The 17,978-nt window shown below is 39.5% G+C and overlaps 1 protein-coding gene across 3 annotated transcripts in view; it reads left to right on the top strand.

The window, feature by feature from the left end:
- CD47 (CD47 molecule) overlaps nucleotides 1-9,756 on the top strand; it is a 47,395-nt gene extending 37,639 nt beyond the window's left edge. Inside the window, exons 8-11 of one of the 3 annotated variants that reach the window (XM_054577331.1) lie at nucleotides 2,255-2,286; nucleotides 3,246-3,270; nucleotides 3,891-3,923; nucleotides 5,840-9,756. In XM_054577331.1, the coding sequence (XP_054433306.1) occupies nucleotides 2,255-2,286; nucleotides 3,246-3,270; nucleotides 3,891-3,923; nucleotides 5,840-5,844 (95 nt within the window). In that variant the 3' untranslated portion in view covers nucleotides 5,845-9,756. The remainder of the gene's footprint in view (nucleotides 1-2,254; nucleotides 2,287-3,245; nucleotides 3,271-3,890; nucleotides 3,924-5,839) is intronic. The other 2 variants (XM_054577332.1, XM_054577333.1) reach the window with 2 other exon arrangements.
- The last annotated feature ends 8,222 nt before the right edge of the window (nucleotides 9,757-17,978 follow it).

Raw genomic sequence — 17,978 nt, forward strand, 5'->3', positions numbered from 1 at the left:
CATGTAACAGTCATGATGCTGCCTAATAAATTTCTGTAACTCTGCCTGGTTTATTTGAAAGTTTGCTAATTGTGAATTCACTCATGTTCCAAACCCATTGCACTCCATAGTATTTTAAAAAGAAGCTTTCTTGTTTGGTTAGGACCAAACCACTCTCCTTGCACTTCCAGTAAGGGAGCTTTACTTTAAAGCCACACATGACAGTAACAGATGGGAATCTCATGAGAGCAGATATGAGGGGGGACCTAAAAAACCCAGAATTTATTTATAAAAAATCGTGTATTTATTCTGATGTGTTTAAACTTCAGTCACCTTCAAAGCAATCTCCATTAGATGCAATACACACCTATCAAGATGTTTTTTCCACTGTTCAAAACAGTTTTTGAACTCATCAATTTTGATACCTTTTAGTGCTTCTGCCGTTTTTTGTTTCACTTCTTCCACACTGGCCAACTTCCCTTTGAGGGCTTTTTTCATTGGAGAAACAAAAAAAAAAGTTGCTCAGGGCAAAATTGGAGAAATAGGAGGGATGGGGCATGAGGGTCATGCCCTTTCTGGTCAAAAACTGCTGAATATTCAGCGCAGTGTAGGCAGGGGCACTGGTAAATCGCCCATCATGAAATGGGCAAACGTGCTAAAAGAGCCTTCAAAAATTTTTTTCACTGAAGCCGAACGGAGCCTCTCATAACAACGCCAGCTGGTACACAGATACACATGGGTTACTAGAACACTCGCCTACCAAGGGAAGCCTGTACTCCAAGAGGCCTGCCCTCCGGAAGACAAGCCCAGATTTTTTGTGGGTCCCCCCTCGTACATAACTGGGCCTCACAGAGGGTGGAGCGGTAACTAGTTTAGGAACTGGAAGTATGTTTCAAAAGGTCTGAGTTGTCATGTTGCCCTCTCAGGAGCAAGAGTCAGTTAACACTTCCTCCATTTACAGTTACTTAGTTTCTTTCTCTCCGTCCTTTGCCTACTAGCCAACTAGCTCATCCTCTCCTTTTATGTCCTTACCTTTCATCCAATTTATGTCTTCTCACTGCCAGCTTTTCTTACCTAGGGCTCTAAGCTTTGAGCTTCTCCTTGCTTACTTTCCTTATCACTTTCCTCTGCCATCACCAACTTTCTAGTCTTCATTCCGTTTCTCCCCCTTCAGATTTCCACAGGATAAAGAAACTTTCCAGGCCAGTCGGTTGCGATTTTCCCTGTTTCAGCTTCTGGCTCACCTATAGAGTGGCTGACCTTGGGTCAGTTCTCCCATTTCCCATCAGCTTTGGGAGCTTCATAAAGTGGGTATGGAGGGATAGTAAATAATCTGGAAAACTAGAACTGCATAGAAAACTAGAGCAGTTCTGGGGGCATCCTGCCTCAGTCTGCTAAAAAGCAAATCCAGTCCTATCATCCAATTCAGAGAGTAGTGGAATTGACTAACCAGTAGCATCATCCTCCTACAGAGTCATTCGCAGGATGTTGTTGCTGGTTGATGTTTTTGTATCTATCTGTAGGACTCTGATTCTGTATTTAGAACTGATTTCAGCTGCTCTGGGTCCTCCTCACTCGGTTTTTATAAGAAAGTTTTCTCTTCCTCTATGCAACTAGAGCAATTCTTTTCGCTTTTGTCGCTTTCTTCCTGCCCTGTATTCCTTCACCTTCATTAACCAACGCATTCAGAAGCGAGGAAGGGTAAGCTTAGAAGGAACATACATATAGAGAAGGGCCTGGTTGCAGCTAACTATCTGTCTAGAATAATTCTTTGAACTCAGAGGGATCTGAGTATTTTCTTTCATTTTAGCTATCTGGAGCTTTGAAAACTTGAAAGATGAAAGAAAGAAAAAAGACTAGGCTAGAGGGAACGAGAGCAGCGAGCTAAGGGTGGGAGGTGGAGTGAAGGCAGAGACTGGTCATTGTCACATTCCCTCCACTTAGTGGGGAGGGATACAGAGTCTACAGTGGTGTGAGTAGATGACAGCATTTTTCCGCCCCAAAGGAGGGGGCGTCATGGCATGTGCAAATGAGCGAGTGCATCTTTTTATTAATTGATGTAGGTGGATTATTCGCATCATTTTATTCTGTCAGTTACTTTAATCAGGAATGTTCTGTATTGTTTTTTTAATAGACTGTCAAAACTGGAACTCTTTCAGTGGACTTTCCGGCACCTCTAGGTTTAGCCTGAACATTTTATTTTAAAATTGAACAGTGTATTGCTTTAATTGCTTTCATTTACTGAATGTATTACCTTATTTTTAAATTTTATCAGCTTCTAATCAGAGGAGTATACAACCTCCTAGGGTAAGTTAAAATTTCTTAAATGTAAATATCGCTTTAAAATCACCTATTCTGAATTATGATTTATTTCACTCTGTGCCTCATTTTATAAGCATTTTTCTTCCTCTAAACTGTACTGTAGTTTTCACGGTATCTTGGATACATTATTAAGCTATCTGAGAAAATTCCAACAAAAGTAGTAAATTTAGGAGATAGACCAAGAGGAATAAATGAGGGGGTTAAAAAAAAACCCTTTATAAATAGAAATTCATTGTGATGACAGGCGCAAGAGCTACTTGATGCAAATAAAACCTGGAAAGTACTATGCTGTACTCACCTCCTATAAAGGATTTAACGATAGCTGTATCTGGAATGTCGAAAGTGTGTGCAGGAAGTGGAGATTACACTGCTCCTAAATCTGATAAGCCTCAACAGACCAGCCTGAAAGGCAAGAGAGAGAAGGGGTGTGTCTGGGTGATAATTTGTTCTGAAAAGATTGGTGCCATAGCTACAATGGTCAAAAACACACAGCAGTTTTTAATGTGCCTGTTAGGGATAATCCAGCTATGAGACCTTCAAACCCTAACACATTCTCTTTCCCTGTTACTCAGTTTAATTTGCATGTCTTAAAAATGATTATTTTGCTCTTGTTTCTCGTTTAACTGTATTATTATGTTGCAGTTTATTTCGAACTTCAATAATTTTTGAGAAGTTAGGATTTTTTGAACTGAGAGAGGCTGGGTGGAGTGGGAAATTTTGCATAGGTAATGAATGTTAAAAGAACCATACAGGTATTATTAAACTATTAGTGTAAACTATTAGTGAGACTTGGCAAGCTTTGCTTTTAACTTTTATTGACTTGTTTTTGGACTATAGGATTTACTGTTTACTATAGAGTTTAAATGGTAGCTTATGTAAATTTCAGTATGAAGGATATGAAATAAATTCTATTTTTCTATACATACATTTTAAATATTTTCCAGAAAGCTGTTGAGGAACCGCTTAATGGTATGTGCTTATTGGAAACTTGTATATTTTTTTCATCCGTTACCAGATCATAACTTGAACTGGTCGGCAAAACAGTTAGAATGATCTGTGCATGTCTTGGGAAGAATCTAGCTTTTTTCCTTGCCTTGACCTCTCTTTTGGGGTTATTAATCAGGAATTATCAGTATTGCTTTTGTAACGTTCTCACCTCTGAGGAAAATGCACTGTTCTACGTCTCCCAGCGCAGTTGCATGCATTAGTCAAGCGATACTGGGCGAGGGGCACTTGCCTTTTTAGATTGGCCGTGGTGAAGGGTAGCACTCCCAGGATAGAAAAATCTCAAGTAATTTTTATTTCTGACTTACAAATTTGGAATGATAGAGCCTATCACCATGGAGGGAGGCCAAAACATTTCACAGTCACCCTAAATCTAGATTTATATTCTCAACTGACTGTGTTTCCTTGGTGGGGGCTCTGGGTGCGATCCACAGAAAGGCACTGTAATCAGATGCCTCAAAATGAACTGGGGTTTATAGCTGTGGGATAGTTGGCATGCTGTTACTGCATATTTGTTTATTTACAAGTGATTTTTAATTGTGGAACCTTACTAATTGCTTGCTTGGCTTGTCACTAATTCTTAGCATTTAAAGAATCAAAGGGAATGATGAATGATGGTAAGTGTAAAATACACCTACAGTTGTAGATTGCTTAAAATATGGACATTGAAAAGAAATAAAATTGCTTCTTGAAACTATGGCTTCTTCAATAAAAGGGACACTGTCAAATCATAAAGGTTTACATTTCTTGATTTATAAAACTTAAATCTACTCTGTTAAAATCACAAAACAGTAACATAAAAGCTGTAGGGTGTCACTAATCAGACTCTGCAGTCATATTGCTCATAGCAAAGAGAAATTACCACTTTTTAAAAAGCATATTTTAGATGCAGTGTCTGGTAATTGTAACTTTAAAATGGTTTTTATATGACACAGATAGCCTGGCACAAATCTTTATAATCTTGACAGAGTTTCTTTGTGCTTGTGTTGGTGACTTTGTTACATATAATCCGTGGAGGCTTAATATCTCTACTTTTCCACAAAGGAACCTGGGTCTAACCTTTTGGGAGAGGATTTAAAGAAACAGAGAGAAAAATGTTTAGTCACTCCAGGTTTTGCTTGTGTCGGGGGACCCTGGGCTAACAACTTAAAACTTTTATTAAATATTTCGAAGATATACATTTGTTCTAAAGAAGTCAGAGATATTGAATGCACTTATGGCACTCATTTTTAATTTTACCTTAACATGCTATGATTCTTCAGTTCTGTTTTTATCTTATCAAAACCTTCATACCTTTGGTGTTTACAGTCATGCCTTGATCATTTAAACAGTTCACTTTTCATTTTACTGTTTTAAAGTCTGTGACCTACCTGCTTGCCTCTGGAGCAAAGTGCAGCATTGAACTCAAGAAGCTGCACTGAGTACAGCTTCCTCTGAGTACAATAATGTTTGCATAAGAGTAAAAACAACCCTATTATGTGTTGGTAGGTTAAGTTTAAAACAATGTTTAGGCTGCGTTCAACAAGGAGGTACAGAATGATCCCACTTTTGTAGGTTTGTGTCACAGCCTTTATTACAAAAATGCATGTTTTACTATACTATGGCCCTCCAAAAAATCATAGTTTTTTAATTAAAAATTAAATGGTATTTTTTAAAAAACTGGTGCCTAGAATTGTGCTGTGGTTTGTTCATGTTTTTATTCTAGTGTTCTCTTTTTAAGTTTTGGGGTTTTTTTGTTTGTTTTGTTTTGTTTTGTTTTTGCTGTTCTTTTCCTACTGTCGAGTCATTCTGCGTATAAAGAAACTGAACTCTTTTTCTCCACTGTCAGTATTAAGAACCTTTAGTACCTTTTCCTTTGTTAAGTTCCCTTAAGACGTAACTTTCTTTGATCCACGGTATCTGGAGATAACAGCAGTTTTTGTTTGTTATAGCATGTAAAATCTATAATGACCTTTGAAATTTCTTTAATTTTACTAACATTTAGCTGTTCAGAATTTGCCAGTTATTTTTAAATAAATGTCTGTCTGCTGGGATTTACCAGCTGACAACTAACTGCACGATGCTCGCAGTGTGTCTGCCTTGTCAGCGAGTGAGGTTCAGAGTACCCTCCTAGGGATCATGGTGCCATTTCCTCTTTCACTTATACCTAATCACATGTTTATTTCACTTAAATTAAATGAGTGATGTAGATCTAAAGTGAATGTGATGGAATATTAACCTATGAGCAATATCTTTTGCTTTGAATAATTAACATCTCTTGGCTTCTCCTCAAGCTAATCCAGCAAATGGAAATGACTAGTCTTGGTTGATCTTTATTTTCATTTGCCATTGCCCTTTTACTTACTGCAAACAAAAAGGCTAACAGTTTGCCTGGTTTATATGTGTGACCTTTGCAAAGCTAAGATTAAATACCTTGTCTTTATTTTTAGATATTATGTATCTCAAACAATTCAAATTTGTAAGCTACATCAACGTGTTAGTGCATAGAAAAGAGACACGAATAGTATTTAATGCTCATTTTTCAATATTTCAGACTAACTGAATTGAAGTGATGGACTCAGATTTGGAGAGTAGTAAGATGTGAAAGCAATGCACTTCTGTTTAAGTACCACGGCCTTGATTTCCTCACTGTTCAAGAGAAGAAAAAAGAAAAGTAACTCACTTTCATCTCTAAGAAAAATGAAATCATTGACTTTTAAATGGTCATTCCAGTTAAGTTTGTATTCAAAGCATTTGTGATTTAGTTAATAAAAGAATTATGATCTGTGTCATGTGCCCAATTGAGATCCAATATTTTATTGTTATTTTTCTTCAGGTAGGGGCAAAGTAGAGTGGGCAACTTCCAAGAATGATGCCTTTCAGATCCTTAGGACCTCTTGACTCGGTCACCAGTTTAAATTGGTTCAACTTGAGAATTACCTGGTGTTAACCTGGTGGTTACCGAGAGATATTGCTGATGAACAGGGGCTTCCATCAGACTTTGGCAAACTCAGGTTTGTAGCCACATTGGCAGTTAATGGTGTTAACTGAATAATGTGTGTCTGCCACTTCTGGATCAAGGGAATAACAAATTAAGTGCAGACAGGAATTTGGCTGGAAACATTTTGTGTGCTGCTTACGTGGTATGTGGTAGTGGCGGAGATTATGGTCTTCATTCTTGGGGGTTGCCATTTACATAATCTTCCTTTAATGTAAAGTGTAACAGACCCTTGCCAGATTTAGGGTAGTTTTACTGATGGATGTCTTTTTCTTTTATTCACACAACCCTTTAAACCCTGTCTTGTCCTCCTGTTACTTGCTTCTGCTGTACAAGATGTAGCACCTTTTCTCCTCTTTGAACATGGTCCAGAGACATGGTAGCATCATTGCAGAAAGGAGCCAGACTTGTTCTCAGAGAGCTACGTTCACACTTGTCAGCAAAAATAGTGATGGTTGTAACATATGTATTCCCTTCCTTGGATTCGAAGGCACAATCTACGGTGTTTCTTCACTTCTTTTCTGATCTGGGGCATGAAAAACCAAGATTGAGGTTTTAACTATGTGTTTCCTGCATGGCAACATAATGTGTGTCACTGTCAGGCCAATGGGCCAGCCCTCAAAAGGGGGGTTTTATTGCTGTTGTATCTATGTTGCATGATAAACACTCATTATCTTCCTTCTGTAGTCCTGCCTCGTATTCCCCTGACTTTAAGATTGAAAAGTAAAACAACCCCCACGTTTTCTACCCTGTTAGAAAAAAATTAACATTCTGACAGTTGTGATCGCCTGGAGTACTTTTAGATTATTAGCACTCGTTTTCTTCCTTTGTGGGTGTGTGTTTATATGTGCACATGTATGAGGTAGGCACATGCATCTTCTGTATGGACAGCAGTGGGGTGCCTACAGGAGAGCAAATGCTAATTCATGCTCTTAGCAAAACATTTAAAAACAGAGGTCTTTGTTGGGTGGGATTATATTCGATGCAAATATTTGATCACTTAAAACTTTAAAAACTTCTAGTAATTTGCCAAGTCTTTTGACTGCTCACCAGTACCGTCTAATAATACTAGTGATTCTTCTGGTTTGTATAATAATAATAAGACATTCACATTTGTAGTTGCGTTACAGATAGTTATTTCTTAGTCCACCAAATGTCCCCGTGTGCCTCTTTTATGCCAAATTAATTGAATTTTTCATGTTGGGACCAAGTGGTTTGCCCGTGGCAAATCCAAATTTATGACCTGCTGATGCCTCTCAGAAAACTGGACCCCCTATGAAGACAGTTCTTGAAAAAAACAAACAAAAAATTTTTTTCCCTAATTGTGTTGCTGGCCAAAATATTATCATATGTGGAGGGAGCTGTATTCCCTTATACCAGTCTCATGACTCCTGCTGCTCTTTTTCCTTCTGAAAGTATTTATATTTTAGTAATATCATTTATTACTTTAGAAATCAATTTTGATGAAAGGAGGAAAAAAGCTGATGGACTTAAAATATCCAAATTCCTATTCTCTATTAAGAAAAAGTCAAGTATGAAAATCTTTATAGTCAACTTTTTAATAAACTAAACTAAACATCATACCTTTTAATACGTAGTAGACTCTCCTTTATTTGGGGTTCATTCTTGGGACTTACGCATCCTCTGTGTTCTCTTTGATGCTGCCTATCTTTTGAGGCATTCACTGCCCTAGACAACAGAGGGAGGTGGCAGGAGAAAAGCCAGAAGAAATCAACTTCCTCTTGCCAGCTGTCGGCTTCCCTGGAAAAGGGACCGTAGCAGCAGCAGCCGTCTTGCTTGGGCATCATTGGGCCAGTTCATTCTCTTTCCATCAGACTTGCGATGGCTCCCAATTTTCTGTCACACCTAATGAAAATTGCTAACAATGTTTTGGGCATCATACATCTATTCCCTCCATAATCTGATTTTTACTCACTGATCTGATTTTTGCCATTGACTCTTTTGTTCAATTTTATTTATTGTATGTCCTCAGAGTGATGCCATCTGTCATTTTTGCAACAACCTTTTCAACCTTTCTGGCCAAATCAGATTTTTCCTCTGCCTCAAAACATTATCCTCCAGCCCTTCCTTCCCCGCTGGCTCCCCTTTGCAGTCTCTCCCCATCTGCCTACCTGCCTCTATTCATCTTCACTTACCTTTCCCAGTTCTTCGTGTGTCTCTGCTTAGCTCTATTGGTTTGTCTTACTTTCTCTCACTTATTTGAAAATTCCTCCATAGCAAGAGCTTTTTTTCCCCTCTTTTCTCTTCCTGCAGCATTTTGCCTACATTAGATACTCAGTATGTGTTTGGTGATTGAGAGTTAGCTGTATGTAGATATTCCACTATTTTTAATAGGGTGAGCTAGAGAGCTTTCTCTTTTTGACAAATTTCACATGCTCTGAAAACCTTCAAAGGTGATGATTTTTTCACCTGGAAACTCCAGGTTTATTCTTGTTTAAATTCCTGAAGATGTCAGAATGAAAATAATGAGGCTGTCCCATAATTAGGAGCATTATTTTTTTTTTTCAGGATGTTGTAGTCAGTTTAGTAACTGACCAAACAAATTGTGGTTTGACTTAAAGCTCAAAAGTGGTAAGTTTACTCTTCTATCTTATTACTAAGAATTAAGCTCTGTATGACCATCTAGATTTCTCTTGTCCTACAAGTGTTCAAAAATGGACTTTTATGGTGTTATGTATAGAAATACATACCCCTTCATTTACCTATCCTTGGAAACTAGAGAAATTATTGTTGGGCAACCCTTATCTTCTTATTGTGTTTTATTTGATGGACAGGATGTTCAGAAACAGTTTTACATGTGTCATGTTTTCAAAATCACTAACTGCCATCAGCCACTGGGGTCCTTTGTCAAATCATTTTCTGTGGCTAATAGGAATAATCCAGGGAACTTTCAAGAGATGAGCAGTGAACAGGCAGTTTTCTTGCCTTTGGTTTTTGACAGCTCTTACTTATCATTTAAGACCAGTTTTCCCAAAATTTAGCCTTTTGGAAAAAAAAGAGCATTTGTTATAAGCTTCTCTGTAAGGCAACTTCAGTGGAATCTTAGACATGTTATCAGGGTAGATGAGAGAGTGAAACATTTTTGTTCTTATTAAATGGAGAATTATTTACAAAAAGCCATTGTTGAAAAATTATATTCCATACCAGATGAATATCCATTAACCATTCTAGGTAAAGAGAAATCCAGTGTTGCTATGTGCAAGATCCTCTGTTGGGGGCTTTTTTCCATAGCAATGAAAGGTGTGCTATTTGTCGGTAGCCATTTTTGCAGTGATTTAAAGACCAAAGTTGTTTTACAGCTGTGTTACCGTTAAAGGTTTTGTTTTTTTTTAAATATGTATTAAAGCAATTTATCACTGTTGAAGCTTTGAATATCTGCAATCTTTACCAAGGTAATTTTTTATTTAAAAAACATAACTTTGTAAATATTACCCTGTAATATTACATATACTTAATAAAACATTTTAAACTATTTTGTTGGGCTGTTTCTATTGCTACTACAGCAGACCACAGCACAGCTGAGAAATTTTATCACTGTGTTTTCAAGTTTATATGCTAGTTAACAATGAAAAGGATGACTTAAAGTATTAATTTATAAATTCGTTTTTAACGTATAATGTACAATAAGTAAACTTTTAACTGGAGCAAAGTTTTAATTAAAAGTTTTAAACCAGCCCCATGTGCTCATTTTTCCCACGGTATAGTGAAGACATCACATGAGAAAGTGAGAGACCTGGGCTGTAGTCCTGGCTGTGCTGCTAACCAGCAGAGGACCTCGGCAGGTAAGACAAGCCACCCACCTGCGCCTCCGCACCCCTCCTCGTCTGTAGAATGATATAAGCCTCTTCCAAAGCTGAACAGTAAATTAAAACAATTCTCCATTTTCAGTGGTTATCAATTAGGACTATTTTGATTACAAGGGAAAGAAAACCTAAATCTAAGAAAAATGGGATTTATTGGCTAACCTAACTGAAAATTCAGATGTACAGCCGGATTCTGGGCGCCAAACAGTGTCAGAAGGATCCGGTGTCTCGCCACCGTTCAGCTTTCCTCTCCCCGCTGTTGCCTTCCTTCCCAAATCTCGAGTGAGGACAAAGGGCTGACTGCAATCCCAGATCCACCTTTTTCCAAGTTCAGGGAGAGTAGAGGAGAGAAAAAAAGAATGCGTCTCTGCCTTGGCTGGGTGGCTCAGTTGGCTGCAGTGTTGGCCCATGCACCAAAAGATCATGGGTTCAATTCCTGGTCGGGCCCATGCCTGGGATGTAGGTTTGATCTCCAGTCCTCAGTCAGGGTTTGTAGGGGGGCAACAAGTCGATGTTTCTCCCTCTCTCTCCCTACCTCTCTATAAAATCAAGAAATATCCTGTAGTGAGAGGTTTTTAAAAAAAAAAAAAAAATTCATCTTCCTTTCTCAGCAACCCCATCCTCCCCAGATTGCACCTTGGAGCTCTGACCGGGTCATGTGCCCCGCGCTCTCAGGGAGGCCAGGCATCTCTGATGCTCTAACTGAGCCAGCCTGAGGCCTGGGTGAAATTTGGGAAGGAAGGCCTGGAATGGAGACGATGGGTTCCGTCTGGAGTAGTGCTGGAGGCCTGAAGTGAAACTAACCTGAAGCAAAATCAGGGGATTATTACCAGATGATGAACTGTCATTAGCTTTGGGGCACAGAATTCCTAGTCAGTCCTGCGTACCTTGCAGGTACACAGCCCTGACTGCATTCTCTGTGTGATTGTAGACCATTTGAACGGAGAATAGTATTTGGCACCAAAATACTATCTCATTCCTTACCTCATAGGCAATTTAATTTTTACGCATTTATGAGGACTTTTTCAGCCTCAGCAGGAGTAACTAATGGAATTGAGAAAGCACTTAATGGCCTACCTCCTGCACTGAAAGCTGTTCTGTGTGGCACAGAACCTTCCTCAACCTGATTAGAACTCCCATGGAGGTGGAAGCTTCCAAGTGCAACTGGATTTCATTTTTGTGCGGCACCTTTCCAGCTCAAGGCCTCAGGTTTGACACCTTTAGAAAATAGTGGATTATGGTAACACCGTCCATGTTAGGCATGATTTCACCAGTAACTCAGTGATTCGAGCACAATTGACAGAATTTGGTGTGAGAAGTGAGACTGTGCTGGGACTCTACACCAAGTGTTTATTTTGCACCTGTGAGCTTCATGCTCAAGGACCCATCCTTAAGATCAGAGGAAAATGAAGTATTTAGCCCTGAGTTATGGATAATTGGAGTGAGGATAATGTTGAAGACAGCACCATGGACTGCATAGGAGTGACAGTGGATTTAATGATCAGAACTCTGCTTAGCAGTCGTTTATTTGGCCATTTGCCTAGGACGCAGTAGCTTTTCAGCTCTGATAATAGGCAGTCGGGAAAGAGCAGGTATCTTTTCCCAATTTTACAATAAGAAATGCTTAGTAAGGAGTCCAATTTTCAGAGAAGTGATTGGAAAGTCTGTAATCTGGTGTCAGCCTGGATGCTAGTTTGCAGATGTTCAAAACGCTATTGTTCTCTTATAGACCTTGCAACACCATGGCATGGTACTGGGCTCCGGGATCCTCCTCTTAAAATAATCCTATTTGACGATAGGCCTGCCTTCCAAAAAAATAAAAAGAAGACCACTCTCATTTTGTGAGACTTGCCTGTGAAATTCCCCAAGGTTAAAGTGACAACACATAACCAAATCGTCTTCCTAAACAAATGGATTGTTTACCAATTTTAAATGCATTTGTTTAAAGTATGTCCTCCATGGAAGCTCTCTGTTTATTTTTTTAAATAAATAATAATTTACCTGGCTGGTGTAGCTCAGTGGATTCAGCACCGGACTGAAACAAAGGGTTGCCGATTCAATTCCCAGTCAGGGCACATGCCTGGGTCGCAGGTTAGGTCCCCAGCTGGAGGCGTGTGATGTTTCTCTCCCTCCCTTTCTCTCTAAAAATAAATCAATAAAATAATATTTTTTAAAAATAAATAGTAATTTAGCCCTTTCAATCAATCTATAAAGGCTTTCTTAGTCATGTTTATTAACATCATTTGGGGGATGATGTAGTTAAGCTGTATTGTGGGTAAAGTGAACTTTTGTGTACAAACCAACCATCGTATATGTAATACATTCTGTGTGAAGATCTCTCTCCCTCTCACGCCTAGGGCAACTGGGAAGTGCTGGGTCCTTTGCTCTGCCCACTGCTGCTTCCCCTTCCCCAGCACTGGAAGGAACGGCTGCCCACGGCCTTGGGTGAGAGCCCATGGGCACACCTCCACCCCAGCGCCCAGCAGCTCCTCCAGGAGTGCTTCCTGCTCCCCAGGCAGTCACCACCCGCAGCTCAACCACACATTTTTAGAATGTACTGCTCAGAAACCTCATTTTTACAAGTGAGAGGATACATAAATGTGTTACCTCAAAAAACCTTTCTTTATTACAATGTTATCAAGTGTTCAATTCTCGCGGTTGAATTGGTTAGGTATACATCTTGGATTTTTTAAATTTTGATTATGCTGGATTCAATAGAGCCCATATCTCCTATCTTTAGCTATATGCCTAGCTATCAACAGGAATTGTTCTGGTAACAACTATTACTAAATGGAACAGAAAATATTGCTCTGGATCCTATGCGGGAATATATTTGAAAACATCAACAAATATCAGTTTTTCTCACTAGTATTCAACGAAAGCTATCAGAAAATTGTGGAATCTTTCTTTATGCTTTAAGCTGATTGATAGATTGTGGGGTTTTCATTAATTGCCTGAAAAAATTGTGCTTGAAATTGTACAAAAATATTTTCTTCAGTTGAGTTTTTTCCAAAAGCATCACATTTAGTAAAATAAAATACTGTTGTATTATTTTTGTGTCCCTGGAAAAATATTAAATTCAATCTGCTGGAAAACATTTGGCTAAAGCATTTGAATGGAATAGTTACCAAATCTTATTCTTGGACCTTCTGGCCAGAATTTTCTTTATGAATAGACTAACCTTAGTACAGAGACCAACAAGCTTGGCCTCCCTCCTCAAAAGCAACTGGGATTCTCCAAAGGATTCATAATGTAAAGTGATAAGAAGGTCTCAGAACAGGTTCTTTTTTTTCCTGAGTGACTGACTGAGTCCCGTGGGAGGCCACTCAGTTGCTTTAACAGGTGTTAATGAGGCCGGCATCTCCACCTGAGCCAGGTACTTATTTCTATGACTCTGTCTTGCTCCTCAAAGGATTTAAAGTGCCCCCTTTGAGTTGGAGAAAAATCTGCTTTCCATAATTATAATCATGTTAGTACTGTCACAAATCAGCCTGGGTGTCCAAGGACAGCAAAATGGTGGCAGGTAAACAGCTCTATTCAAGACCTTGCCTCAAAATGCCTTGCTCAAAGCAACTCAGCACAGAGGCCAAAAAGATTAATTTATTCATACAAAGAAACGTTTTTTAGTTTTTCCCCCTGAGAAGCAAAACAACCATGATAATTTTCACTCTATGTAGAAAACAAATTAGGGGCGGGCGGGAATGAAAACAAGATTCCTGTCCAAGTGAACCTGGCAGTGACAGATGCCGATGAAAACAACATTTTATGAGTCTACCTTCTTTGGTCCTCCTGGGTATTTTTATTCTTCAAATTGGAGCTAAAAATAAGGGTTGATCTCTCAAGGTGAGATGAGAGAGAGCAGCATGTGTTCTTCAAAAGACTTCACAAGATAATAGATTTTTTTTTAAAGCTATTGCTTAGGGTAACTTACTTATAGTTTCACAGGGCTTTTTAAAAATAAAATCTTTTCCAGCAATAGTAAAGAAACCTAGAACCCCCTAGGGGGATGGTTAAAGTCCTGTCAGGGATTTAAATCTAATTACTAGTCTGAAAGTAAAGAAGAGAAAGAACCGGCCAAGAGTCAGCCGGAAAACAATAATAGCTGTCATTAGTGCCCTAAAGGATGGCTGAGCACATTTATTCTTACCCTGAGAAGAAGGCCATATGATTTCGTGTTTTCTGTTAATAGTTCGTACGGAGTAGAGATGCTGCGTATGCTTCTGGATGTCATCTCTTCCTTGCACCAGGCAGGCTCAGAACTGGCTAAGTGCAGGCGTTTCGAGGAGAGGCGCCCCGAAGGATCCGAGCACCCCACCCCCTGCACTTCAACAGCTGTGTGACCCTGTGCAAGGAACCTGACCTCTCTGTGCCTCCCTGTCTTCATTTGTAAAATGAAATTAAATAAGACAATGCATGCAAAGCATTTAGCACAGTGCCTGCCTGGCCCAGAGTATACACCCAGGAAATGTAAGCTGTTTCTGGTTTTCCTCCTCTTTTTAAACATTGGCCAAGGAGGAAAAACATTTGCATGACCATCTAAAGATAAACATAACATATATTCGAATCTGTATTTTCCTGTGCTGGATTATTGTCAAAGAAGCAAATGGAACATAAAATGACTTGGAGTAGAAAATAGTATGACAAATGCAGCTGTGCTGCAGACATGTTCACTCCAAGCACAATATTCTTGTCAGGACACCCTCTGGTTCCCTTAGTGAAACCAGAAAATGGGGGGGGCGGGGGGAGAGGGGGCGGGCATTGGGGAAAGACATCGAATTACTTGCCCCGGCCTGGAAGGCACGGAAGATGGAAGCAAAGGAGCTCGCCCTGCGGCACGTGGCAGGCCTGTGGAACCCCACTCCCCTTGCCGGCGTCACTCAGCTCATCCGTTTATTCATTCATGTCAGTGACCAGTTATTAAAACTTCTAAGCTGTGTTAATAGCAGGCCATCCAGTCACTCTAGATAGAATTCAATTAAGAACTTAGACTCCTAAAAAAAAAAAAGAAGAACTTAGAGAAGCCAACTCATGGACCCAGACAACTGCACGGTGATCGCCAGGGGACAGCAGAGAGGGGGGGTAGGCAGTAGAGGGAAAAGGGAGGATGAATGAAAGGTGACAGCAGGAGACTTGACTTAAGGCGGTGAGCACACAATACAATATGGAGATGATGTATTATAAGAATTGTACCCCTGAAACCTATATGATTTCATTAACCCAATACAGGTCACCTCGATAAATTCCACTTAAAAAAGGAGGGGGAAAAAGCTTGGAGCTATTGTTAGACTAATAACCAACAGAAACTAAATCTTAAGTATATGGGAGTGAAGATCAATATTTAAAATATTGAGGCCTGATAAATATTTCACAAATGGAAGGTATTGTAGTCAAGGAGTTGTATTGTAATCAGCATGCTCTCTCGAAAATGTAAGCTCAATCAGTCCTCCTGGGTGGCTGTAGAGGGGAAAAAAAAGGCAGTTGGAGACATGCTGTGAATTAAAAGTGGCTTCTATTTACTTCTCCGCCTACTCATATGGCCCCAATGATGCCCAGTTCAAGGGGGAATCAAATGGCAAGTGGGGCTGCCTGGCCTCCGTCCTTTGCGCTGGTGCAGAAGCCTGCTGTAGAGCTTGATTAAAGGCCTCAACGCCATTTGAAGGCATAATTTTCTATTAAGCCTCTAATTCTCACAATTTTACATACTTTGCATGGAGAGGGAATCTGAACTGTCCTAATGTGTCAGGGTGTTTTAACTCCTGACTCCTAACTTGGCCAGAGCTGTATGGTGAATCAGTATGTCACAGTCCATCAAAGGACGCTTCACTGTTTTTTTGTTGGGTGTTCAGAGATGTGAGAGCTGTATTGGAGTGTTTTGTTTTGTTTTTTAGTCTGTCACCTGTTTGTGAGGAAACAAAGTAATGTAGAGAGGCAAACACAGCATCATAATTACCGCATTTTTCCATGTATAATGCACACTTTATTGCCCAAATTTTTGAGGTAAAAATAAGGGTACACATTATACATGGGTAGTACTAATTCTGTATCTATATAAATGTTTTTAATTCTTTTGGTTATGCTTATGTGTTAAAAGTGTAACTACAAAGCAATAATGATATGCATAGGCAAAATAATACCTTGGAATACAGTAATTAGTTTATATATAAATAAAAAATTGAATTAAAAAACAAAAACAAAAGGTTTTTTTCCTGAAAATTTGGGCCAAAAACACGAGTGCGCATGATACACAGCAAAATGCAGTATATCAAAAAGTGTGGGCACTTGTGTCTTTCATTAGGACACACTACCAACCGAGTATTTTATGAATACCTTCCTCTCATTTCATTCTCCAAACCAATCCCTTGCTTCCTTCCACTCAGAATAAAAGTACGCGTGAATCGTGGCACTGTCCATGAATTTTCAATGGGAAGGATGTTCTGAGCAGTGAAACCTATAAATGGTTCTGCACTAGAATTAACAGGGGAAAGAGGAAGATAAACAGGACAACTAGTTACATCCAAACAAGGTTAACAAGAATGCTGTTCTACAGAAAGAAGAAAAATCAACAGCATTGATAGAAATTAAGCAGTTTCTCAATGGAACTAGTAAATAAATATATAGCTATATGTTTAGTTAAAAGCAAGACCCATTTATGTCTGGTTTCTTCCTGAGCTTCTTAAATAAAGTAAATTTAATAGTAAGTGAGAAAGGTCAACCCAGGACATCCTGTCGCTTGCATGTAATCAAGATTTCTGTTTCATATACGCTTTCAAGACAGGTAGTGGCAAAGGTATATTTAGGAGTCTTACATGTACTTTCCAATTTACAGGCCTATAGATTTACAGTTTGGGCACAGAAATCTCCTAGAAGTACTATTACAGTAAAGTCACTTCCCCTATAACTTTCATTCTGTGATTTTGATAAAAAGATAGTGTGTAGGGCTAATAAAAGCAAAGGTTATATCCATAGCTATAGCTAAAATTATTAGCATGTTTTGGGGTTTTTTTCTGATAGAAAAAGCCATACAAAAATGTTTAGCGAAGTATTTGTTTTGCTTCTTTGCAGCTCAACTTTCTGCAGTGTTCTAGGCATTAAAGTTCAGATTTTGAGTAGAAAACAGATTTTGGAGGTTGCTCCCAGCTGCTTTGTCTAAATGCTTCACCATTTACTCAAAACCCAAGGTGATACCCCAGCTACCCATAAAATATGAACTACTCACAAGAGAAGTGTAGTGAAGTGCATGGAACGTGTGGCTGGCTGGCTGGCCCACTGCGCGCGGGCGCTCAGAAGCACAGCCATGAAGAGCCTGACAGGTACTGAGGCAGGATAGTAAGAGGCGAGGGAAGCTCCTTGACAAGTGGAATGAGGAAAACTATGACAAGATAAATAAACAAGGCCAAGCAATTTGAGCAATTCACAGCCAGCTGATGAATCACAAGGTTTTATCTTCCCTACCCGAGGACACTTAGGAACAAATGATTTACACAGTCCAGGCTGTCCCAGGGCAGACCAGCCTTGGTCCTGGTCCCTCTTCAAAGACCTTTAAAAACAAAACTAACCAGAAAATCCCTGACCCACCTATACACACATTTGAATTTTGGTAAGTCAACAGATTGAAGGACAAGCCTGGAAAGCTAATGACTATTCTATTAAGAATCCCTGCCCCCGCCCCAAGACCCTGACTAGGATTCCCACCAGCCAATGAAACAGAAAAAAGCCTCAAGTCAAAGAACGCAGAGGTCACTCTCCTTAGAGTATGCCCACAGCTTGCGTCTCTGCTCTTCTTTCCCTAAATTCAAAGGGTCCCCACAACACTCACAACCAGGGGAGCAGCGCACAGCGGCAGCTCATCCCACACTTACCCTGTGAACCGT

Source organism: Pteronotus mesoamericanus, unplaced genomic scaffold (assembly GCF_021234165.1).
Source record: "Pteronotus mesoamericanus isolate MK-2021 breed Mesoamerican mustached bat unplaced genomic scaffold, CSHL_Meso_final contig_42, whole genome shotgun sequence".
NCBI classification, from domain to species: Eukaryota; Metazoa; Chordata; class Mammalia; order Chiroptera; family Mormoopidae; genus Pteronotus; species Pteronotus mesoamericanus.